General features: G+C 39.8%; 1 protein-coding gene across 3 annotated transcripts in view; it reads left to right on the top strand.

Moving 5' to 3' along the window:
• Nucleotides 1–19,909: 19,909 nt before the first annotated feature.
• Nucleotides 19,910–26,557, top strand: part of LOC121945870 (zinc finger protein 407) — a 164,668-nt gene continuing 158,020 nt past the window's right edge. For 2 of the 3 annotated variants that reach the window (XM_042490229.2, XM_088083995.1), the window contains exons 1-3: nucleotides 19,910–19,999; nucleotides 22,318–23,037; nucleotides 23,386–25,617. In XM_042490229.2, coding sequence (XP_042346163.2) covers nucleotides 22,377–23,037; nucleotides 23,386–25,617 — 2,893 coding nt within the window. In that variant the 5' untranslated portion in view covers nucleotides 19,910–19,999; nucleotides 22,318–22,376. Of the gene's footprint in view, nucleotides 20,000–20,316; nucleotides 20,643–22,317; nucleotides 23,038–23,385; nucleotides 25,618–26,557 lie in introns of those variants that run through there. The other variant, XM_088083994.1, reaches the window with a different exon arrangement.

Here is a 26,557-nt window from a genome sequence, read left to right as displayed (position 1 = left end):
GAGGGCACTTTATCATGTTTTCTTCAATAAAAGGAAAACCTAGAAGGTACTTCATCACGTTTTCTCCACTGGAAGGGAACTATAGCAAGCACTGCATCATGTTTTTTCCATTGGATGGACACCCTGGGGGCCACATCATTATGTTTACCTGCTAAAAGAGACCCAGGAGGGCACTTCATAAAATTTTTTACACTGGAAGGGAACCCCAAAGGGTACGTCATCACATTTTCTCATGGCACTTCTACATGATTTCTCCACTGGAAGGGAACCCTGGAGGGCAATTTATCATCAGTTTTTTCCACTGGCAAGGTACAAAGATGACACTTTTGAATGTCTGATCTGCCAAAGGGGCATCAAAGAGGGCAATTTAGCTGAGGTTTGTTTAAATCTATTCAAATCAATTGATTGTAATATAAACAAGGGTGATTTTGCCGGGTGATTTCGTGCTGCAGCGTCTCTCTCTCCCACACACAAACACAAACTACACACACACACACACACACATACATATCTAGGGCAGGCAGTGGTCTGGCTGTTGATTTAGTGTTGCCAGGGGAAACCGGGATTCAGGGATTCTGTGCTCCAGATGTTTCATGAACAACAAGGGGACTTCCTGGTTCCTCAAGGACTGAAAGTGCACATAAACCTTTGTGTGTGTGTGTGTGTGTGTGTGTGCGTGCTCGCATGCATTTCTGTATTTCTTAGAAGCTTCAAATGATCATCAGCTGTAACTCCACCAGCATGTGTGTGACATCAGAAAAGACCTTTTTCAAACCCACCCCTCCCAGTAGGACAGGACATTTTCTTCTCTCTTCTCACACAAGCAGGAGAGTATACCACACCCACACACAAACACAATCAGACAGAGAATGGGGAAAGCCTGTGTGGGACAAATGAAAAAAAGTCGGAAACAGCGAAATAATCTGATTCACAGAAAAAGGAACACAAAGAGAAGGAGCGGTGTGTATTGCAGTCAGCGCTGGCCTGTGCTCTTTCCAAGGCTACTGAAATGATCTTGTCACACACACACACACCCGCTTAGAGAACAAAATCATACTGAGCGAATACATCTATCATTAAACCCCTCGGCATGCTTCTCCAAGTAACTGGGTTCATGCACAAGTATGGCCTGTTAAAAAAAGCCCTTTATTAAATTTCCTCTTTCTTTAGGTGACAATGACAAGGAATAGGGTATGAATGTAAGTATGCTGCACATCAAAGCTGTGAACTGGATTTAAGCTTGTGCCATTTTATCATACCATGGAGTATGCACTTAAAAGAAATGTGCAGCAGCAGCTATTTTGTTCCTCTTTATTATATCATCTAGAACAGTCTCAAAGGCATGTCTTACCAGTTCTTCTTCTTCTATCCTAAAATATGTTATCAACTATTTGTGCTTAAAGCTGCACTCAACAATATTTTTTATATAAACATTATATTAATTATATATATATATGTAAAAAAAAAATTGACAATTCATTTTAAAGACACATCCATAGTTGCAACACCAATGCACAATTAAAAGAACATCAAGGATTATACAGAAATGTCACAGGATTTATTTCCACTGCGGTCGTCATTGTAGTTTGAGTAACCTTCTATTCCTATTATACTAAAACTGGTCCATTACATGAGTTATATACAAGTCTGCTTAAAATTAATTAATGATTTAGCCACTATAATAAAGGCCTTTTAAACACAATTTCTCCTAGTTTTTCATGTTTTTCACATTTTTGGAGTGCCTGGACTTCCTTCCTGTTTATCCAGTTGGTTCCCGTTTTGGCATTGGATTAAGTCGGATCCCATAGGTTTCCCACTTCCCACTTTCTTTATCCAGGAATACTGACTTTGTGGCCAAGAAGTTAGTTCTAGTGTTCACTTTTCCTTCCCCTTGTAGGGCCATACTTGCACCCCCTGGCATTGCTGTTGACAGGTTGGCAGGTTTGTTTAATCTGGGTTTAGAGTTGAAAAGAGTTGATTCTATTTTCCCAAGGTGTAAAGAAAGTTTATTATCAGAGAGCCATACACTGATGTTAGTCAGCTGTACGCTAAGCCTTTCATGAAGCTGAGCCAAGTTTTTGTCAGCAACCACCAGAGCAGAGTCATCTGTGTATAGGAACTGGTTACATGTCTCTTTTATGTCATTAATAGACAACAACGTGGTGTCTTTGAGTTCACTGTCTTGGTTGTTGGCCTACAACTTTACTGTTCAGTTCACTCTCACTTTTGTCAACATTGTTTAAGACACATTTAGCAACTATTTTCTGTGATAAAGCTCTGAAGAACTGCACAGCCCGAACCAGCAGACAGATAAATTAAGCCATGTGGCCAAAAACAGGACTACAAATGAAAAATGTTGCTCCACGCTTGCTGTGTAATAGGTAATTTTATGCTAATATACTAACTTAATCTGTATCAGTGTTTTATTGCAGCTTTTTGTGGTGCCTCCAAGTGGGCGAAAAATATATTAATTTAGGCTTATGTACTTCATTTACTGTAACTTTTCTGGTTTGCTCAAAAACCATATATGTCAGAAGAAACAGTTTGATGCTAGCAAATGAAAAAAGTGCAAATAAGTCATAGCTGCAGTAAAATAAGTTTTTGTAACATGTATGTGGTGAAACACACAAGCTACTGTTATAAGCATACAGCCACGAGACAGAAAGCACATCAATATAATCTCATGACAGTCAGTTTATTCACGGACATTTTCAGCAGGAATTTACTCTCTCTCACTCTCACAGATCAAGTTGCTTAAATAGACTATATATACATTATTACATTACATTGAGCACTGGCCAAGCACACAGGCAGAAAAATGACTTTGTACATGTTTCCTCACGTGTTTCCAAAGATTGGGTCAATAAAGCTTCAGAGAGACTAACATTGTGTTCTTATACTGCCTTTGAGTAGGTCTTAGGTAAATAGAAAAACAGAAAGAACTCTGAGTTATTTGCTAGCGCTGGTACCTTACTTGTAGAAACCTGAGAATGTCCTGATTCAGACAATTTATAACCCAAATTACCTTTACAGTAATGCAACATTTTTTATACATATTCATTTGACAACGTTTCCTGGACAAGCGGCCACCCAAGCATCTACTGAATGAGAACTCAGGCTCCTTACGGACTCATTTCAGGGTTTGAAAGATAATCTTGGTGCATCAAAACCACTGGGACAGAGACTGTCAGCGAAGATCTGCGTGACTGCTCACGCTGATAGCTCCACAGAGGACCTGCTCCTCTCAAGTAGCCTTGCTACCCTGAACCCTCTGTCTGGAATATTCAGTCTGTATGAGTGCTAAGGAGCATGAGGAGGCAGTTGGAGGAAGGTAATGCAGCTATTCCTTTTATCTTTCTATCAATCTGAAAACCATAAGCGTTGTTTCATACAAAGATTGCACATACAGAGCTGCTACTAAATCCGTCTGCATTTTTATACAGAACCAAACAACGGCAGCATCAGGCCGCTCCAGTGTGAGATTTTAGATAACATGCTGGCATTGCAGAAGCAAAAGAGCCGTGACGGTGTGACCTTTAACACAACAGCATCAGCCTCGAGTGTGACATATAACATATGCATCAGCAGCCCTTTATAAACAATAACAGTCATATTACATGGCAAAAGCAATCATTTACACTCTCCATTATATGGCAGCTGATCTCACTCTTGAATGTCATCATTTTCTCAGTTTGTGGCTGCTGTTCTTCTCTTTTGAGTTAGCCGCAAACTGCTGCTAGCTGCTTTTTAAATCTCCCATGGTGGGTTGCACACATAACATGTTGTCAAAATGTCACACTGTTCCTGCCCATGCTCTCATCCTTATGGCTGTCTCTTTTATACAGACATTGTTTTGGCTCTGTTAGTACCTACTGTGCCAGTTGATAGGCGAGACAGCCCTGCCTCCCATTCACCAATCTTACCTTTTATACAGAATGACTAGGCAGCATCACAGCGTGATATTCCTGCCTTGAACAGGCAGTGTAAAAGGTACTGTAATTTATTAAAGCTAAGACTTGGTGACAGTTAGTGACATAAACTTGCAAAACAAAAAAATGATAATACTATATATCAAAGCCATCAAGTATTCATTTGTTGTGAGTGGTGTTCACAGGGCTTCTCTCTTACTTTATACTAAAAAACACTGAGTCAGAAAATGACATTTGGTGGAAATACACTTTATAAATCCAGCATTATTCAAGTACTTGGGAAGCAAAGGCTGATTTACTTAGTTATAATGTTTGTATTGTTTTTTGAGTCCAAATTAATCAATAAATCCAACGCCTCTGTCTACCTTCACTGTCAAAAAGTTTTTAAAAAGGCATATAATGATTTCAGCATAGTGCTCAAATCTTTGCCACAGCACGAAAACAGAGTTTTGTGGGGCCAAATGGACAAGAGGTTACCATCTTGAACACTAGTTACAGTGTTCTGCTCTCAGGACAGTGTATTCTCTATGACAACACAAAGACATAAACAGATTTCATCATTGCCCTGCAAGACTATGTGACTTTTATTTCATCTAAACTGACTGCTGATGTGAAAAGGTTTAACCCTAGTTCCTAAAAAGGTTACAATTATGGAGATGCAAATTTATTACAGAATGGGTTTAGAAAGATAAAGACTGACTCAACAGGGAATCTGCTCCTTCCTCCTTAAAGTTTTGAAACAGATGATCAGGAGAGACTTTAAATTCTAAGATTACAGTGACACACTGCTGGGAATCAAACCACTGAGTGCAAATCACACAGCTTTTTAATCTCTTCACCATCATTTGAAACGTCATTTCACCTGAGCTCGTCTGTGAGCTTCTTATTCCCCTCTGAATTACAGTGACTTTTAAAGCGAGGTGTTCTTTTAATCATTTTATTTTTACATGGTAATTTAAATCTAAAATGAAATTCAGATTGAGAACAAAGACATGCTCAAAATATGGCACCAGAATAAAGAGATGTATGGACAGAAAGGTGGGAGATGAGAAAAGAGGGAAAATATGATAAAACTCCCTTTAGCACAGGCTTATTACAATTATTCAGAAAAACAATTGTGTGCCCCGACATCATACATTCTCAAGAAAAGGTGAACTAGAAAAGTTCCTTTTGCAATAGGGAAGCTTAAAATGGAGTAAAGGTTTTGCCCCACTGTTGTCTCCAACAAAAATATTCATGTAACATGGACACCTAAACCACTGGACTCTCAGAGCTACTGACTGTCTGGCACATAGTAGCAGAAATCACCTGCAAATCATGTATTGCTAGGTATTTATCCATCCTAACTGCCTTGAGGGAGGATCTGATGTATTGTCTGTGTGTAATTTAACACTAAATATAGCTGTAACCAGCAATTTCACCCAAGTTAAGTGAGGAGACACAGACAGAAAATGCCAGGGAAATGGATAAAGAGACATGCGAGGCGACATAGAGAGACTGGCCTCTCCTCTCATCTGTACTTCTCTCATTCTCTACCTTTCTCAGTCCCTGTCAGTTTAGCACAAGGGGTTATTTCTGTGTCTGAGAAGTGGGGCCAATACCCAGCAGCCTTAAATCTTCTTAAATAAATTTTCTTGTTAATGGCCAGCAGTGGGAGACTCACTGGTTCGACGGAGTCGTTCCATTATAAGTTGTTCCATTATAAGAAAAAAATGACTCTACACCTCACTTTATTTTTAACCTCTGTAAACATTTTCCTAATAAATTTATGATCTTAATCGCTAGTTTCACATCTTCTTCAGGTAATGCATGATTTTCAGTTTGTAAGTTTTGGTCTCAATTTGGAGTAAAATTGATGATAAAGCAGGGTATGCTTAATGGCGTAACTACCGTGTGACTTAAAAGTTGCTACCTTTGTGGTAGCCTCTGCTTCTTAGTCAGATCCAGCCCTTACTACTCCACGGCTTCATCCTTTAATCCAAATATGGTCACTTCTGGCTCCAAAAACAACAACAAAAAAAAGCAGCAATGGCCAAAATGCCAAACTCAAGGCTTTAAAACAGTAGTCCAAAAACCAATGGTTGACATCATGGTGGCTACGTCCACTTTTCCTTTTTCTTAAGCTTTGAATTCCCATATATTTTTGATTAATTGCCTCAGGGTACAGCAGAAGGCTAAATGCTGATATCCCTTAAAGAGTTGGAGAGGATTAAATATAGTTAGATATAACAAAGAAGAAAAGTATCATTCGTTTTGCTTTCAATTGAATCATGGAAAATTGAATACGTAGGGTCCCTTTTTTTGTTGTTGTTTTTTTACACACATGCAGTTAAGTAAATTACCCTAATTCCCAAGCATGGGTGACTTTCCCAAAAGCTCAGTAACATTATAAACCCTTAGTCCTCCATCCACTGAACAACAGACTGAAAGAGAACAAGGTACTAAATCTGTTTGGGAAAATCACCCCTGCTCTTTCTCACCCTACCGGACTCTGAAAGGTGTCAGCTTTACCTGGATATTTAACAGTGGGGCTTCAGTATTTGTGTCTTTTTTTTTCCTATTGATCATTACATTTTTTCCTGTACATGAAAACCACTATGATGCTTTAGTTATAAAAAATTACTAGCAGATGCCCTTTGTTAAAAATCAGTTGGACTGTTTTCTAGTGGAGCTTGAAACATTTTTTTGCATCCATGACCTGAAACCACAGTATAAATATCTTTGGATGTACTTGCATGCAATTTTGAGGGAAATCTCTGCAGTGGTCTGACATTGTGATCAAAACAGTAAACCTCTGAATATCATGCAGTCTTCTTTTCATTCTCCAGTCAGTCAGAAACATTTCTTTTTCAAAGCATGTGGGAAACTTTGGATTGTGTAATGCCACTTTTTTTCTAGATAGGTTTTATATCCTTTCTTTTTGCTGGGCAAAATTTAACAATGGTAATTCATACATACAACATGAAAGTTCTCTGTGTAGCCATTCAGGGGCAAAGCAGGCCCTTGAGGCAGTGACACACTTAAGCTTTCGGACTGCTGGCTGACTTTGGTGTTATTCTAGACTAAACACTCAGTAAACCACAAAGGATACAAGCATTTTCTCAGCCAGAGCAACACTAGTGTGAGTGTCTGAGGGAGAAAGACAGACGGACGGAGAAGGAGACGTAGGAGGTTTGTGTATTATGTCCTCAATGGATAAACTAAAGCTTACACCTTTGTCAACTCTCCCCAACCCCACCCCAACTCTCTGAGGGTGAAAATCTCTGTATATTCCATATCCTGTAAATACTAGTAAAGGCTCATATAAAACTTTTTTTTTAATTAGTAAATCATCTAATTTCTTGACAATCACTGTATTTTTCTTTCCATGTACAGTATGCTTAATGGACACAAGGCATATTCAGAATTGATACAGGATACTGACATCCTTAGACAAATATGGATTATGTTCTTGCTGTAAATCTGTGGTGGCTGACAAGGGAAAAAGTGCTGCATATAGACTCAACACATGCGAATGAAGAAACATCTTCACCAACTTGAGGACAAACAAAAACATCAACTTGATGACACATACACCACATTCAGAGAAAACACGAGAAGCTCACAACATAATTAAAACCTTTTCCAGGGAACACTAACAAGTGATGCACATGGCTGGAACACGCTTGTTGTTGCCATGGTTTTTGGCTTACAGAAGTTGGCTAAAATGTGATTTTTTTGGTTTATCTTAACATTGTGTTCCCAATTCAGATGTTCAGTGTTAGGCCTTTGCTTATTTCATCAAGATGACTTTGTGAGCCATGAAGTTGATGTTTGTGTGTCGCAGGTGAAGTTGGTGAAGATGTTTCTGTATTTGCTGCTGTTGTGTCTTTGCAGTGCATTTGCCCTTGTTGGCCACCATAATTTGGAACATAATGTTGAACATCCTGGGAGTATTCATACTCTCAATCAAACAAGGCATTACCACATATTTTTTCCAACCCCTTTTCATCAGTCCCCAGTTCTACCGAAGCAAATTCTGACTTAGATTTGGACTGATGCAGATTTTTTTAAAAAAGAGAGAGAGATTAAATGTCAGCCTGTAGAAATAGAAAAGGAAATTTTGATTTTAACATTCTCTTCTTTCCAAAGCACTACTGTATTCACAAAGCCACACTGCAGCATTGTTCTTAGGTATAGTTCAGCCTGTTCTCTTTGCTGATACTTAAATATGCACCACCCATTCACCCAACTATCCCTACATCCATTCCTTCTTTCCCACTCCTCCAGTAATAATATAGACCAGGATTTTTGGCATGGAATCTGCCTTTGTGTGAGAAACCTGTGCAAAGGTCACTCATTCAAACAAGTGCGCAATCTCACAGATTCCATGATGCAACCACATCACAATTGACCACACATGTTAGCAAATCAAAAGCTGATAAGTAATGCAGAATGACATTCAGTGCCTATTAAATACGCAAGGGGAGTGGTGGGTTTTTTTTAGGTGCACCACCTCAAACCAAACTTATTATTTCTCAACTCTACTCTACTCTACTCAATATACTTTCCTATACTATACTATACTATACTATACTATACTATACTACATATTATGCTATATACTAAACAAAACTAAACAAAAACTAAAACTAAATGTTACTCGACTATACTATATTCTACTGCTTGATTTTAGGAAATAGGTCATAGTTGTTAGATCTTATGCTTGCCCGAAGAATAGAACGTTTTTTAAGTTCCAAAAAACCTACCACATATCAAACATATAGGAAGATAAATAGTAATGCGTTACTGCCTTGGTTTTGTTTTTGAGGAAACTTAAGATGCTGAGTATTTTACTGATACAGAATGTGCACAATGTCTATACTGTGAGCTCTCCAGCCAAAATCTGACTTGATAATTTGTGCTGAGTGAATGCTGGGATTTAACTGACAAAAATGAGCTCAGTGACTCCTAAGGCTATAGTATCATCTAAATATTGTTTGTTTGTATGTATTATTTGATAAGACCCTCAATATTGTTGTCATTTGTGTATTATTTATTACATTCTTCAGGGAATAGTTCACAAATTTGATTTCTTACTAAGAGTTTGATGAAAAGATTGAAACCCTCTTGTCTGTATGCTAAATATGAAGACTTGAAACAGCTAGCCTGGCTGTGACCAAAGGTAACAAAGTGCCTGCCAGCACCTCTGAAGCTGATGCATTAACACATTATATCTTGTTTGTTTAATCTGTACAAAAAGTGCAAAAACAATTGGCTATTTTACGAGGGATATGCCAGACTATTACTTGGTCTGTCAGTCATAAAATATAGGCATTACCCCCCTACCAGGTGCTGGCACATGTATTTTAGAATTTTGGACAGGGCCAGTTGTTTCTCATTGCTTCAGGCCTTTGTGCTAAGCTAAAAACAATAATTTCATATTCACTGTAAAGACATGACAGTGGTCCCAATTTTCTAATCTAACTCTTGACAAAGAGCACAAAAATGCCAAATCTTTCCTTTAAATTCACCCCATTACATTACATTGCTCATTACAACATGTGTGGGTTCAAGTGTGTTTACTGTATGTCCATGTCTGTAGGTTTGACTTTATTGTAAAGTACTGCAGGATAGTGCAGTTTATTTCACAAAGTCATAAAAGCAGTCGTCTTACGTAGCAACTCAGTGTGTGTCACACACACTGTTTATACACTCATACACATCTGAAACATAAATACATATACACTAAGTCAGTCTCTCAGCTGGTTGACTTTCAGTTTGATGTAGCTGTTACCGACAGAAAGCTCTCCAAACATCAGCTGTCGAGGGTCTGCAATCACCCTAAACACACTCCTCACTATGAAAACCCATTTATTGGCAATCACGTGTGTGAGAGTGTATGTGAGTGTACTTGTGAAGTATGAGCTCTCTTGCATGTGTGTTTAAGTGAGGGAAAGGGGGCATGTGTTTGGGAAGGGCCGTTGTGGGGGTTGCTAAGTCTGAACGTTTTCTTGGGTTCAGCCCTAACACTAGCAGACGTCATGACATCATAATCACCCTCATTCACACATGCATGTGCATACGCACACACACACACACACACACACACACCTCAACACGATGACATGAACTGCAAAAGAAAATAAAAACATTTAAAGCCTGAGACGGAGACGTCATATCTCGGACAGGAGCTCTGGATAACAGTTAGGTTTTATGACTGCTGTCTGTAACCCAGAAACACATTTGTCATGGTTGAATATGACAATTATGAAGCCTGTGTTGATCTGTTGTTGCACTCTCTGATTATCAAACACTTGCATATAGTAAACTTTTCTGTTTTTGGCAGTGGTGTAGGCGTTATAATAAAGTTACTGTGGTAAGGTTTAGAAAAATGAAACATGGTGAGGACAAACTTTGATATGACTCAAAATTCTCACAGTTCTGAACACTTGTCCTGTGCAGTCCTAGGGGAAAGTTTACGGTTTTTTTTATCCATCCCCACCCCAACCTGCCTCTTTACAAGACTACTTGGGACCGCTGTCTTGTTTACTCCCATCAGCACATTGGTCACATAATCGCACCTTTACACAAATTAATGGCTCATGAATACACAGCCCGTTCTCATTCCGAACTTGGAAAATAGCCATGACAGTGTTTTTGGTGTAAGTTTGCAATGCCAAAAACACACCTTTCACATGAAATGCTGCTGGATGACGTCAGGTGAGAGCTTGGCCATACGGAACTGGACACAGTGTTATGATACAGAGGAAGATGGAAGGATGGCACTTGCTGCATCTGCATAATATGTACATGGGCAGCATCACTTGAGCAACTACCTTGTCTGCATGAACTGTGGCAGGACGGCGTCAGATTGAAATGCTGCTAGTAACATAATATAAAGAGTGTGAGGGCGCCTATAGGGTGGTTGAGAGGGGCAGTAGATGGGTCCAACAAATCATGGACTTTCCGGTGTTCGCTTCTTGTCTGAAGGTGATGTTATTTTATTCACCTTACCATATGTATCCTTTCCCTAATACTAACCATCTGTGTCTTTGTTGCCTAATCGTAATCATCCGTGCCAGCATGTGTGTTTGCTGAAGTTATGGCGTTTGTTGCTGCATCATCCCACCACGTGCGTTTGTTAACATCACAGTGGTTTCACAGCAAAATGGCAATTTGTGACAACTTGGGATAAAAATGTGTTGGAATACATGGGATATGTATGAATTTGGTTGCATCAATTTACATAGGAAAACATATGAGTTTATGAGACCAGCCAGGTAGGTTACCATGGGGTCAGTTGATATACTCTGATATATATTCCAATAACTTTTTGGCTAATAGGTAGGTATAGTGTCAACAGCCAGAAAAAAGGTGGGTATACCTCATATACCTGAGTATACCCTCCAATACACCACTGATATTTGGTTCCTTTCATCCCATGGCAGTGGCAGGGTTGTACATACATGAAGTGTGAATAAATGTCCATAAATCAGCTTGAAAAAAACAGCAGTCCAAGGTGTCCTGGAGGCCTCAGGGTGATCCACTGATAATGATTTGCACATCCACAGTTCCAAACCAAACAGGAACTGCTGAAGAGCTAAAATAGAGGCTACAGCTTTCTTATCTCCATGGCAACTTTTTATACTCAAAACATGATAGGAGCCCTGGTGGGCAGTCCTAATTAGAGTTTGCCTCAGGACAGCAAGAATCCAGGACTGCCACTGCAGGACACCATTAAAACTATTGACCAAACTCATCTTTGCCTCAGCTGTACTTTAACATTAATGAGGCTGTGTTCTGACAGACCTCGCAGTTAGTGAAAAAACACAGCCCCCTCATTCACTTCAATGCAACCACTCCGTTGGCACAGTGGGGTTGCCAAAAGACAGCCACTGAAATAAGCAGGGTTACCCGGCAAAACAAAGCAAAAACAGAGACTAGGACAGAGACAATAAGAGGTAGTTGAAAGCTGCGAGGAGGAGATTATACTGTAATAAGCACATAAGGAGAGATTTTAAGAGAAACCACTCTCTGTCTAATTTCTCCTGTCTCTTTGGGTGGGCCTGGGGCGGCGCTGAGATTTAAATCATGGCTGTTTGACTGATGTTATACACAGCCACTCTCATAAGCCTCAGCCTCGAGGATGTTTAGATGACCAGCAGCAGTCATAATGTGCTGAGTTATGCTCTCTGTATTTTATGGTTTTCTTAACAGCAGTCTCTCCTCTAAGAACAATCCACTCCCATTTTCTCTTACCTTTCGTTTAAGGTACTATCAGCAAAATCACAATAATTTAAGCTTATCCAAGTATACACCCTCAACTTTTTCCTTTGCCATAATAGTATTCATACACTACAGATTATTCAGTTAATTTCACCATATTACATGAAGGTGGGAGTGAAATGAAACACCTCTTGGTTATAGGTCATTGTAATAATTATGCAGATGCTGACTGGTTGCCTTTGAGAACTGTTTGGTAAGATGATCCGATGAACATATATTAGTTAGATGATGTTGAAAGCCTGTCTTATCACAGCCTTTCCTCAGTTCTTTAACTGTGTTTTGTGCTTTGTTGCAAAGCTATCTGTCCACTTTCAGATGAATATGTCAAACCATGAATGTTTCATATCATAAAAAGGGAAAAAACCTTGCAGGATACATGAATACCAACATACAAATGAAGTAGCTGAAGGAGGGAGCTGAAATTAGAGAGAAAGAGGGATTACGTCTGAGTGAGCTCCACCCAAAGCTGTTTAAATGTGCCATTAAACAGAAATGTCTCACAAACAATTTCTCTTCCCTTTGCTTTCCTTTTCACTTTCACAAAAAAACACATAGATACAGAAATCAAACACACATACACAAATGCACTCCCCAGGTGATACCTCTGCCTAATGTGGTGTGAGGTAATGCTTCTAGGAAAGGATGGGGTGGTTGGAAAGGGAGGGATGGGGGTGTCTGGGGGTGTAGGAGTTTGAGAGAGAGAAACCCCAGAGAAAAAGTGTCCCGCAGCTGTGCGGCTTGCATGTGTTGTGGTGTTTGATGCCAGAAAACCAAGGAGCTCCCCCCATGAATTCATCACCAGACTGTTTCAACTCAGACACTCCCAGTGAACACAGAACACGAAGCGAGACCTGAATACTTGGTCACCCTTCTGACGCATTAAAATGTAATTTCTTCCATGTTGATATTCTGGCAAACGCTGTAGCAGAAATTGGCCATTGTAGTGGCAGGGATAGTTGTCATAGTAGTCTTTGGAAAGTATATCATCCTCCAGCTGCCTTCTGTCCAGTTTTACACTAATCCCACTCACTTCTTGAATTCAGGGATCCTGAGATAGGAAGCAGCTTCTTTCAGATCCAGCAGAAACCTGATCTGTGTATCAGCTCTGGTCTGGCCCAGATCTGTAAAGGGAAATGTCAGAACTTGAGTGACAGGGATTAGTGAAGCTAGTCTGTAGGAATGCTACTGCGCATGCCATCCACTTGGGATGCAGGTTTACTACAGATGGGACAAAAGAATGGGGAGGACAGGAGCAGAACATAACTGAGATACGGACAAAACACTGTAGTAAATTAGAGCAAAATAGAACTCAGGCTAGCAAAGAGAACTGATAGTCTACACTTTACATGTAAGTGAGTTCACCATTAGTGAAAGAGCTGTGTGTGTGAGCTGAGATCAGCTGTGTTCTCCTGAGAGTTTCTCCATATTGTGGGACTTTGGGTCACTGATATCCAGTTCTTTTAAACATTCTCTTTTAGACTAAATCAAAGCCAAAATGTTCCACAATTTGTGTCCTTGAAACCCTCAAACCCAAACATTACTGCACCCCATTCTGGGACTCACCTTTTAAACATGGCTGTGTGTTTACACAGTGAGGTGATGCATTTTGGGGTTGTGGTGACCTCATGGTCTTACACAGCTGCTGCTACGATAATGAAAGAAAATTCTAGCATGCACACACATACACACACATCACAGACAGAAAAAAAAAGGGGGGGGGGGGTCCTCATATTGCATTACTACTCATACTGCATTAAGGTGTATATGAGGGTGGGAAAAGGCTACACATGCAGAGTTGTTCATTTTGCCACTCCAATGTTGGCAGGACTCATAAGACTATGATTCCTATTTTTTAAACAATGCGTAAGGTATTGAAAAAAAAACACTTGAACACTTCTGCAGAACCCAATCACCAGAATTAAGGTTGGCACTGTGCATTTCTAAAAAACACAGATATATAACATGTGTACATTATTATGTAGTGGATATGATGAGGCTTCAATCTTTACATTTCAAAAAACTCTTGGTTAACATATAGTTATGTTTAGGCACTAAAACACTTGGTTATGGTTCGGAACAGACCATGTTTTGGCTTAAAATAACCGGTTCTGACGTCACAATCGCTGCTGGAAATGTAGCAATGCCCCACTGAACAACAACCTGTTTTATTGTAGCTTAGCAGCTGTCTCACCTGTCACACTATATACCATCCCAAAAACCTGTAAGTATCACCCAGCTTACGTTACCCAGCGTGTATTAAGGGGTTTAGTGAAAGAGTCAAGCCATTTTGGTGTTTGTGTGAGATCACAACATCACAATAAGTCCGTGAAATTCTGGCGGGACTGAAGAAGTAGTTTACAACTCTATTGGGTGGGTCACATTGGAGTTGACACCCAACCCGGGCCAACAGGTGGACTAACAATGACAGGTCACTTGTTACACATGGGGAATTGGCTACGCTTAGTTGAAAAATAAAAGCTTTAACTGTTGAATATCTATTGATCCATGAGAACCTACTACCCCAACATCAGGGTCAAACCTAATGTGCAATATTTACTGAAAAAGATAAAGGATCAAAACTAAATTGACGTACTGACATTGCCTGATCCCATGCCTGCATGTAAACAGCTTAACGTGGATATTATGGGACATCAGGTTTGGAATAAAGAGTTACAGGCAGACCAGCCAGGATACTGAGGTTTTATAAGGATCCCTCTTGTTATCAAGAATATCAAACTGGCCATCAATCACACATCCCAGCCATTGTGATTGGGAGCAGATACAAATAAACTCCATGTAGTTAACACCAGTGTTGATGGTGCAGATGTTGTCCGGGTGCTTTGAAATCCATCCCAGAGCCATATCTGGCTATTCAGTTTGGAGTTGCAATAGCTGCATGAATCAGTTGTCATGGTTTCCACCACACCTTTTGGTTTCTTTAATGCTGCTATATGGTTGAAAGAACATATTGTGTTAGCAAGGACAACAATTTAATTCACCCTTTAGTTCTGCATAAATCACAACTGACACAGCTTGCTCTCCATTTTCCCACACAATATCAGTTCACAAAGCAACAGAAAGTGATATTTTTAGCCCTACATGACAAAGACAAGGTATTTATGTGATAAGAAAACTACATGAGGGCAGTTTCTGTAAAACCTTTCTGTAAAAAGAAGTCTATTTAAAGTCTAATTTTGGCTGGTTCTGTCAATTCAGACAAAAAAGGTCCTTACTTGGTATCACTGTGCTGTAATTGTGTTTGTATGAGCACTCTCTTTCTCCCTTTACTTCCCTTCCCTGAAACAATATTACAGCATTATCACTCTCTGGCAAGAGTCTTGTCTTTCAGCAAACCGTTTTTTTGGGAAATGTGTCTCAGCAGTTGCCATGGCACCACATACACACACACACACACACACACACACACGCACACACAGTGCAGCTGTGGCTAGAGATTGCTGAAGTGTGATAAATGTGCTGATGGCTCCCTCTGATGGATTGAAGTCATTGTTAAAGTAAAACTTGTGCAGCTGAAGAACTCAGGGCTGTGTTTACCAAGATTTACACATGTTCTTTGTTTAATAGATATATACTAAAGATAATAACAATAGTTTTATGAGTAATATGTTAAATAATTGTTTTTCTGAGATGGAGTTGGCTAAAGTCATCATAATTTCTTTTCTGAGATAGTGTTCTCAAAGAAATCCCACCTCTGATCTGAAGGGGAGTATCTGGATCAGTCTAAGAGCTGACTGCGTAATTAGCTGCTGTCTAGGTAAATCAGATGCTGAATACACACAGTTAGACACTACAAACTAACTGAAAATCAAAGAGCACATTTGTTCAACCATTTTCTGAGTAAATTTGGCCTCTGTGTTATATAATATTCCACCCTTACTCTCTTCAGTGGGCAGCCTCAGGTAGCATGAACACACTGATACAATGGTGGCTAAGCAAACTAAAACACAGACTTTTTTTCCTTGTGTAAAACAAAGTAGGGGGAATAGTGGGACATTTGAAGAGACAACAGGATCAGTCTTGCACTTCTATCAGTTGCCTGTAGCCTGTATCCTTACAACATAAGTGATAGTATTCTACTGTACACGGCATATACGCTTGTTTCAAAGTTCATTCATTATCTGTAACCAGCCAGATAACCCGGAGAAAACCCTGGCTGACATGGGGAGAACATGCAAACTCCACACAGAAGGGCCCCAGTGGGATGGTGGGTTCGAAACCTGGAACCCTCTTGCTATAAGGCCTCAGTAGGTATTTATTTCAGGGTTTATTCAATTAACGTCCCAGTGGACACGCAGGTGTTTTAAATAATTCTGCTTAATCGTATATGCTCATCTTAAAGTTACTTGAAGTAACCAAAGTCCTTATCAAGAATTGCTCAGGTGTCATTTATCCCAGCCTAAGGTGCACAGTCAAACTTTCAGGGAGATGTCAAGTGCAAATCAGCACAAGTGTAATCAAAAAATGAATGATGGCGGAATTTCATTTGGCTGCTTCTGCGTCAGGGTCCTGGTGCTATGCATGCTAGCTAACTGTCACAGATTACATTGTTAATATTACATGTGCTTTTATGACAAATAAGGCTTATCATTAACTTGGTATCTTCATTGTCTTTTTGACAACGATGATCAAATAATCATTCTTAGTTTCCAAGACAATTAAAACTATTGTTGTGGAGGTATTTACTTTAACCTGTGCAATTAAAATGTTGTTTTATGGGACAGCATCATTGCATGACTACTGTGTCTTTGCATCTGGGTACTATATATCATATAACTGTGGATATTAAGACAACAGTCATTATTAACTAAAGGTAACAATATAAACATTGGTGGGCTTAACTGGCCTTGCCTTAGTAACCACTTTAAAAAGCATAAACTAATAGGAGTCATCTGTATTGTATGTTAAATGTTAAAATGTAACATGTTAAGCAACTCTAAAAGGAAGTAATTGCAGTTTTGTTGTGGAAAATGAACCCTTTTACAGAGTTAAAACAACATGAATCACTGTTGGCTGCAATGACGATGTGGCTGAGTTGCAAGAGAAGCCTCTTACAGTAGAGTGATAATACTACGTACATATAGATTAATTTTTGAGTCGACAAAGCTACTATTTAAATAGGCTCTCTGCTTCAGAAAAAGAATGACACTACTGTTAAAGCTGGAAGGAAAACATGAATGACAGGAATATATATTAAGAACCAGTAATATCCTGGGAATCTTCGCTTTATCCTTCTTTCTTCATGGATCTGGAAATGTAGTTGACTGAGTGAAAGGCATTGCAACAAAAAAATCAAAAATCTGATGGAGACAGTCTGTTGATTTTATGGCCAAACTTTACAAGAAGCATGGCGGCCACATAGAGAAGAGACTGAGGTGGTGTCCACCAAAGCCAGCCTCCTCTCTTTTAAACAGACAACTAATGGAGAAAAATGAATGATGAATCCTAATGAAGAATGGGGGGCAGTGGAGGAGGGGGTATGTGTTCCCAACCATCCATGTCATATAATTTTGACTGTGATGAATTAAAGAAAATTATTGCAAAGTAAACTGTGTATTCATTGCAGGAGGTATCATTTATCACCTCCTGACCTGTCAGACTACTTAATCAATTAATGCCCGTGCATTAATCCATCTTCAGTCTTTCCATAAAGCTAACACTGGATGTCAAATGGAAGTGGTGATTCATCACAGGCTGACCATTTGAGGAAAAAAAAAAACACACTCTCTCTGCACACGCAACATACTGAATCTACTTTTAATACAACAATTATCAAAAAAAAAATTACAATACCATAACATTTCAATAACAGTAGAGGAAGGTTAAAGAAATTGTTATGAAGTAAACATAAAGAGAGACACAAATGTGTGCACGTTACACAGAAATATTCAGATGCAAGATAAAAAACCATATATTACTCTAGGGCACAAAATATGTCTGCACACTGTCAAGGCTCCTAATGAAAAGTTCTTTTTTTATTCTAGTATGCATAATTTAGTGTCTTCTAGTAATGTGGTGGCAGAACTGAAACTTTTTCTGAATGCCAAGTGTGCATAAACTATGGTATCCAATGCAAAAAAAAGTTGATGGTCCTGTCTAAAGGGAGTGTTTGATTTGGCCGTCCTGGGCTACTGTAGAACATGGCAGACTCTATGGAAGAGGACCACACCTATGTGGATGTAAATGGCTCATTCAAAGGTAACAAAAAGACAACAATTCTTATTTTCAGGTGATTATAAATGAATGAAAACCTAGTTATGAATATTATATTTCTTTCCTGCTAATAGATGCTCCTTAATTCTACACATAGAATTTTTAGTAGTTTGAATTTTTCTTTTACTCTACAACCATAAACTACAGGAAAACTAAAAGAAATATTGTCATCGCAATGTGGCAACATTTAAAATGTTATGTTTATCATTACGTTCAGTTTGCTTCAGATAACATTGTTGACAAAGTTCTTGTTCCATACTTTTCCCTGTGAAAAACAATTGTTAAAATGTGCTTTGGCAATACTGTTTCGGTATGGTCATGCCAACAAAGCCTCCTTGAATTGAATTAAAGATGATATGCAAGGAAAAAAGTAGGCTTAGTAGTTTGTGTTATATACACTTTTAAAAACTTAAAAAAAAAAAAAAAAAGCACAATTCCATCAGCATTGTTGCAGAACTGTGACAAAAAAAAGAGTTACATTCACATGAAGGTTTCCCTCTAATATGGAAATGCTGTTTAGTCCTCAACTTATAGACTACAATCCCACAAGAAAACTTCACCTCAGCTTCAAGCTACGCAAGTTACAGAAGAAGGGTGATGTCATTCCACCTTAGGTCAATTGCCTTCACAGAAAAATAGAAATAAAACACTTTAATTCATATGCTTTGGGAATGTTTAAATTTTTGGAGGAAAGTTGCCAGGGAGATGTCATTAGTTGTTTGGAGTTATTGTGCCTTGTTCCCTTGTTATTTTGTTATTAGACTTTTTTTCTAGGTTGAATTTGGCCAATAACCAACAAAACAGTGTTGGTTACTGGTCGGCCTTACTAGAAAGAGAGAGAGAGAGAAAAAAAGAGAGATAGCTCAAAGGTGGACAGCCCCACAAATCCTGCCTTTTTTTTTTTTTTTAAATCGCTGAGTTATCTCTGCTATTATTTTTGGTGATTGTGGGTCCTGTGGGGTGGGAGGAAGTACTGTTTTGAGCGCACCGTAAGTCTGTGATTCTTGTGCTTTTTATTTTCTCTTGTCTTTATTGTACATTATATGTTATGTTTTAATGATTAAAAATGCAAAACTGCTAATAAGAATTTGATTAAAAAGGAAAAATATAAATGCCCAAGTTCAAGAGCAGTAAATGTTGTATTTATATAAACTAAAACGAACCTACAAAATCCCTTCTATATCTGTGCAGGATGCTCCATTTGGCTAACCGTGTACCTTACAGCAAAACGTGTCCTTGAACGCCTCGCCTCCTAACTGCGTGTGTTGCAAGAGTTACAATGCTGTGCTGCAGCAGTGAACGCCTTCACATTACCGCTCGTGGCGTTCTGGCATTGTCCAAGAAGTCCTCAAGTAACACACATTTCAATGCGTTGCCTTGTATTTCTGTTTTTGCATCAGTTTTCCCACCGAACAAGAATGCACCATGTGACCAAATCAGCTGGTGGAGAAAAAAAAGAGAAGTCGCGCGCACCGACCGCCCTGTCCTGTGACGCATGGCTCACGCTACGGTACGCCATTTGTGTCTAGCAGCAAAAAGCGCGGATCGTGGAAGTAGTCGTTCAACAAGAGGTAAGTTCAATTGATATTTGATTTTATAAGCCACTGACCGCTTGAGTTGCTTTTACTGAAACAATAGACAACAATCGGGGTTGTTTTCAAGCACTGTTTCGGCTGTATAGCGCACTATTTCAGAGGTCGATGTTAGCCTCCTTTTTGGGCCTCTGTGCTGCCGTCGTTTTCCAAGCCGTGGAGCGAGCAAGACCCGCCTCCGTCTCGCAGTGATTGGACGACACAGCCGATAAAGCGATTTAATTGGACGCAGTTTGCGTATCTCTAAATACAGTTCAGACACTCGCTAGTTAGCAAGCTAGCCACGGTAGACAGTAGTGGTATCCACAACAACTTCAACCGGTTTACACAGTGAAAGAGACATTTACGCGGTGAAAACAGTTTTTTACCAATTTTCTTTTTACACTGTGTCGGTGGATGGTTTGCGCTGTCGTTGCCATGCACTACGTACAGTCGAAAACATGTTCGGCTAACGTTGTTACTTTCATTTTTAAGCTAGTATCGCATGCCCGTAATTCAGCTAACGTCAACATTAGACAGAGTTAGCAAGTCGAGAATGTGGCTATGTTGTGTTGTTAAATGACGACGGAGTTGTACCAGGGTCGGGCACAGCGTTTTCCATATATGAATGTGATTTTAACAGGTATTACCCTTTGTCCAGTGTGAATTCCCAATGAAAACATGCAAACATAAGATCGACATCAGTTAAAACCCTAAATAAATAATCTGTAAGTCACCCTTCGTTTCGGCGTTCAAAGCACTTCACTTGGGCGACTCGATAAAGACATAAACAAATAAACACATCTCATCTTGATATAATGGTCCCCCTCTTAATGCTTGAGTCACACTGTACCAAAATACACAGTGGATGGCGGTAGTGAGCCCATTCTCAAAGTTAAACTTTACTGAAATAAAGTAGTCACTGTTTGACTTTCACAGAACCCCCTGAGCCCCGAAGATCACCTTAAACAGATCCTGCATCTACAGTTACAAGTACAGATAGATAGAGGCTTTTTAACAGAAACAATACATTAGCCACTACACTAGGTGATGGACAGCATCCAATATACAGTATATGTCACTCAGATCCTTACAAATAAAAAAGGATGAAATAAAATAAAAGGATGAAATGTAGCTAAAATGTATATACAAATATTTTGAACCTTTGTGATACTTTACGCAGATTGTGGTAAATGAGCTGAAACTTAATAGGTGAAGGGGCTCCCTATATTTAATGTTTTATAAGATGGTGGCAAAAGCTGCAAATAAAAATAAATATAAATACATAAAAGGTTAAATGAATAATGAAGACAGGCAAATTAAGAAACACACAGACTGAGCACATATATGTGGTGAAAAGATGCATGCTTGCAAAAAGAAAATGCAAGCAAATAGAGAAACACTAAAAAGAAAGAAAGAAATACGCCTATTTTGAAATTCATGTTATTCCAATAATTTAAGACAGTCGGAAACACATTTGTAAACATGGACAAGTCCCCCCCAAATCCAAGAGCCAGAGTGGTAAAGGTCAAATTTATGATTTCATAGGGTATAAAGTAACAAAACAAACATTTTATGGGTCAGCAACCCAATTATTGTTTATGGAGTAACTCCAGACTTTATACTTGATAACATCACAAGTTTGAGACGTTTTTGGTTTTTAGCTTTGAGAGAGAAAGAGAGAGTGAGAGAGTAGCTCATGTTCACAAATATTGATTGAACTTTCCTTGGCTATGGAAATAACATATTGCAATTCCTAATTTGGATGGTGTTCCCCTTTTAGCTGGAGTGCACTGAATTGTCTCTGCCACAGTGAAATTACATTGCATCTTTGCCAACAAAACCCCAGAACATATTGAGACTGTCACAAGCATATAATGCACTAGAAATATGGTTGTTCATAATTAAATGTAAGCTATACTTTATATACTTTTATTCTGCTAATTGTGGCTATGACTGCAGTTCTACTGAATCACGTGTAAAAGCATTTATTAGTGAATTTTAAACCAGCAATGCCATATGTGTGTTCTATTGCATGACTGTTAAGTGGACTTATTTTTCCTTTTAAATAAGCAGCAACAGTCAGCTTTATTGCTGGCATGCTTTTAACAAACAATTTGTGCCTGGAACCACTAGATGGTGACATTTCCATGTGTTAAAGCAGAAAGTGCTGTTGAAGTATTGATCTCTCCTCAGAAGCTTGTGGTTAATTATACAATTTGTGGCAAATGCACTAAGCTTGTTTACAGAATTTTCCATTCACTAAATTATGTTTCATATTAAAGATGCCAAACATAAGTTTTGTCTTTCCTTTCCAGGAGTCTGATCCAGCTTTGAGGATCAACTTTACTGTTGTATAACTACAGCAGGATATGATATGGATACGACAGTGAGATCAGAAAAAGAGGCTGTTGAGGACAGAGTGCTTGAAGATGACTCCAGTGAGGAGGTGCAGCCAGATGATGTGGAAATGGAGGAAACTAACTCCCCCAGCAGGGCTGCCAAGCCTGATGAAGCAGATGAGGAACTAACTCAGAGTATGCAGGTGGACTCTGTAGCTGAAAATGGAGATAGCCTCTGCACAGTTTGTGGCTTCTCCGCCAAATGTCCGAGATCACTGAAGATTCATTATGCAAGAAAGCATGGAAAGAACTCAAAGAATACCAGCAGAACTGCAAAGCAAGCTGAAAAAAGTGAAGATATCTCTGATATGAATCCGGCTGAAATTGAAGTAGAAATGGAGACAGAAGATTCTGCTGAAGTTAAACAAAAACAGGAATCTGAGCTTGATGAGCTGAAATTTTCAGGCAATGACAACAGCAAGAACACAAATAGTTTAACCGAAAAGGAAACTGTAATGGACAAACCACAGGCAGATCAAGAGGAAGCAACACCTATCCAAGAGAGAAGAGTAAGCAAGCGAACCCCAAAACCTAAGATGATATATTCTTGCAACTACTGTGGACAAGAGTTTAGGGACAAGTCCCCTCTGGATGTGCATGTCCAGAGATACCACACCAAAGACACCCCATACACATGTGAGTATAAACCATTGTCCAGTTCAGTCAAAGTTGCCTCACACAGAATACATGAATTATTATATTTAAAGAAGAAATGTTCCATAAAAATATTGATAGATTTTTAGAAGTCCTAAGCATTGTAGCTAATTGCATCTAATTTCTCTCTTTGTGGGAGTAGTTACGCAATACTTTTAGTATAAGGTGTTAATTTAAATAAGAAATAGAAAATGAAACATGCAATGGTAAGTTTTTTCAGTGATACTGCATGCATTGTTCAAAGTTAGAATTGTGCACTTTTTAACTTAATTGTTTAAATTTATGGTTGAAAAGAGACTTGCCAACGTGTATCTTTGAAATGTCTTTCAGTTGCAGGAGATGAGAGCATGGATGAAGAAAAGGCACCCGAGGATCCTGGCAGCACTCTGAAGGCCACTCCAACTCAAGTGGCGGTTAAACGTACGCACAGCAGGTTCCAGCTCAAGTGTACCAACTGTGATTTTAGGGTTAGCACCCCTGCACTGCTGGAGAGCCATGCTCGAGTCAAACACCTGAACAAGGAGTGGTACCACTGCAAATTGTGTAACTTCTTTTCAGCCACATCTGCGTGGATGGATGCTCACCTGTCATCAGAAAGCCACATGCAGCTGCAGAAAGGAGAGAAAATCACAGATTTAAAGTCCTCATATGATCTTTACGTTGAGAGTGTAAGCAGGGGCGATGCTGGCGATGGTGCTATTGTAGATGATGTGGCTCAGGTGGCTGGTGGAGAAGGGGCAGCTACTTCAGCAGGAGGAGATCAGGAAACTGAGGAGGTTGCCAAAGCTGTGCTGGTTGACGAGGACGATTCAGAGCTTGAATCTCCCAAAAAGAAAAGAGGAAGACCAAAGCTAGGATCCACGACTACTTGTGGATACTGTGGCTTGGTTGTGTCCAACGCTACTAACCTCAGTGTCCATGTCCGCCGCAAACACAGCAAGGAGTATGGCTACAGCTGCACTCTGTGCAACTACAGCTGCGTGACCAAAGGAGACATGGATCGTCATTGTTTCACAAAGAAACACGTTAAACGTGCACAAGAATGTGCAAATAAGAATCTTGTCAACAATCACACGAGTGCGTCACCGCAGGAACCCACAACTGCAGAAGCCCAGGAACCAAACGTGGCTTCACAGACCACCGACAAAGAACCAGAGTCTGACATCACAGCCTCCAAAGAACACAGTGGAGAAGAGCAAACTGAGTCAGACAGCCAGAAAAAAAGTAAATATGACTCTGTTAATGCTTGCAGCCATTGCGATTTTGTAGCTCAGTCACTTCCTTCGCTCCACCTTCACGTCAAGAGAAAGCACACCAAAGATTTTGAGTATGTCTGCCTAGCATGTAGCTATTACGCTGTAACAAGCAGAGAAATGTCTCGCCATGCCAACACGGAAAAGCACAAACAGAAAAGCCAGAGATACCTGGAACCGCTAGGGAGTGAGGGACAGAGAGCTTTAGCAGACCCAATGAAGATGAAGGAGGTCATTGAGCTTGTGGGGGCAAACTCTAACCCTGAATGTGAACCTCTTAGCCCCACAGGAGAGTCTGACTCTTGTTCTGATGACATCCAAGCTGTGGTAATTCAGAGTACAGCTTCACCCTCTGGCTCCACAGAGCCTGCTGATGCTGTGGCTCGCGTGGCTAGCAGTGCAGATGAGAAGCAAACAGAGAGTGTTGCATCTTCCGGTCATGGTGGACCAGATCCAACCAGTGAGACAGTTGGACCTACAGCAGTGTGTGAAGCCCAGCAGGCTCCAAGAGATGTTCAGCCTGCAGTGGATCAGTCTGCACAGCAAGAGCGCCAGGAGGAAGGGGGCAAACAAGCAGATGAAGAACACTTGAATGCAGATGTCAAAAGTGACAGCTCTCATTCAGATACACAAATGTCCAAAGCCCCTCCCTTTGACGCCTGCATTGTATCCATGAAGGCGCTTGCTGAGCAGGAGCAGGAGCTGCAGGAAGGTCTGGCTCTCGAGGGAGAAGCTGCTGTGATATGTCTTACGGAAGGTTCATCAGTGCCCTCTGGCTTCCTGCCCCCTAATTCTTCCTATATCAAGAAGCTCAAACAAAAAGAAATAAAGATGAGAGAGGAAGCCAAAGTAATCTCTCGCATACGCTGCGAAGACTGTGGCTTCATGGCCGACGGTATCAGTGGTCTCAACGTCCACATCTCCATGAAGCACCCGTCCAAGGAGAAGCATTTCCACTGCTTGGTGTGTGGCAAGTCGTTCTACACCGAGAGCAACCTGCACCAGCACTTGACCAGCGCTGCCCACCTTCGCAACGAGCAGAACAGCGTGGAGGAGCTGCCAGAGGGGGGCGCGAGCTTTAAGTGCGTGAAATGCACAGACCGCTTTGAGTCGGAGCAGGAACTGTTTGTTCACATCAAGGAGAAACACGAGGAGCTTCTGAGGGAGGTCAACAAGTACGTGTTAGAGGACACGGAGCAGATCAACCGTGAGCGGGAGGAGAACCAGGGCAGCGTGTGTAAATACTGTGGCAAGGTTTGCAAGAGCAGCAACTCCATGGCCTTCCTGGCACACATTCGCACACACACTGGTATGTATCCTGCTTCTGTTTACTCACAGTCTTCCTCTGTCACCTCACACTCTCTCTATCTCACACACACCATAGACATACACCAATGCAGTATATATGCTGTGTTAAAGCAGGTCAAAGCTATTATCCCTAATTTGACGTATGGTTTAAAGATCTAAAGGAGTGCCTTACCTTCTACGACTTCGTGTAAACACTACATGACAGCACAGTATGGAGGAAGGTGTTTACAGTGCTTTTCATATTAAATTCCTGAAAATATGAGATGGAGTTTCTAAACTTTCTTGGACTAAATTTTGATCAAAAAAGGTAAAAAAAAAAAACCCACTTACTTAAAAGCAGTCTACAACTTAACAGTTACTGCAAAAAAAAATTAACCCTTTGAAATTTAAGCAGACTAGTTTGATTTCTTTGAAAAACATGGGTAAAAAGCCAATGACCAACTTGGTAAGTCATTTCATACAAATTGAAAGAAATTAGTAAAAGCTGACAAAGGAAATGACTGAAAAATTGGTTTAAAAAAAGAGGGGAGAATCATTATAAAATTACCAAAAACTAGAGAAAAAAATGTTCAGAAAAATATATTTATTATAAAATGACGTTAAAGAATTAAAAATAAAATGTGTAAAAAAAACCGGATCTGACCTGTGCTGTGCTGAGGAACATCTCAAACACAGCAAAATGAGGTTATGTCCGTATGTGTGAATACATTTTTTTTTTTTTAGAAAAAAATCTGAATAATAGACCTTTAATGTCTTTTGGCTGATATGAGGACTTACACACATCAAGTTTTTACCAAAAACAATAATCTCTTTGTGTTGCTGCTCAGCTATTAGGCCTTTGTTTTTAGGTTCAACACAGCCTCTTCTTTGGCAGCTCAAGCTAATGTTAAAGCTACTATCTACTGCAGCCAGGTAATAGCAGTTTCAGCAGAGGTGAAGGT

This window comes from Plectropomus leopardus, chromosome 11 (assembly GCF_026936395.1).
Source record: "Plectropomus leopardus strain MGB_pleo_1.0 chromosome 11, ASM2693639v1, whole genome shotgun sequence".
NCBI classification, from domain to species: domain Eukaryota; kingdom Metazoa; phylum Chordata; class Actinopteri; order Perciformes; family Serranidae; genus Plectropomus; species Plectropomus leopardus.
Note: the sequence above shows the minus strand (reverse complement) of the source record. Positions and strands in the feature narration are given on the sequence as shown.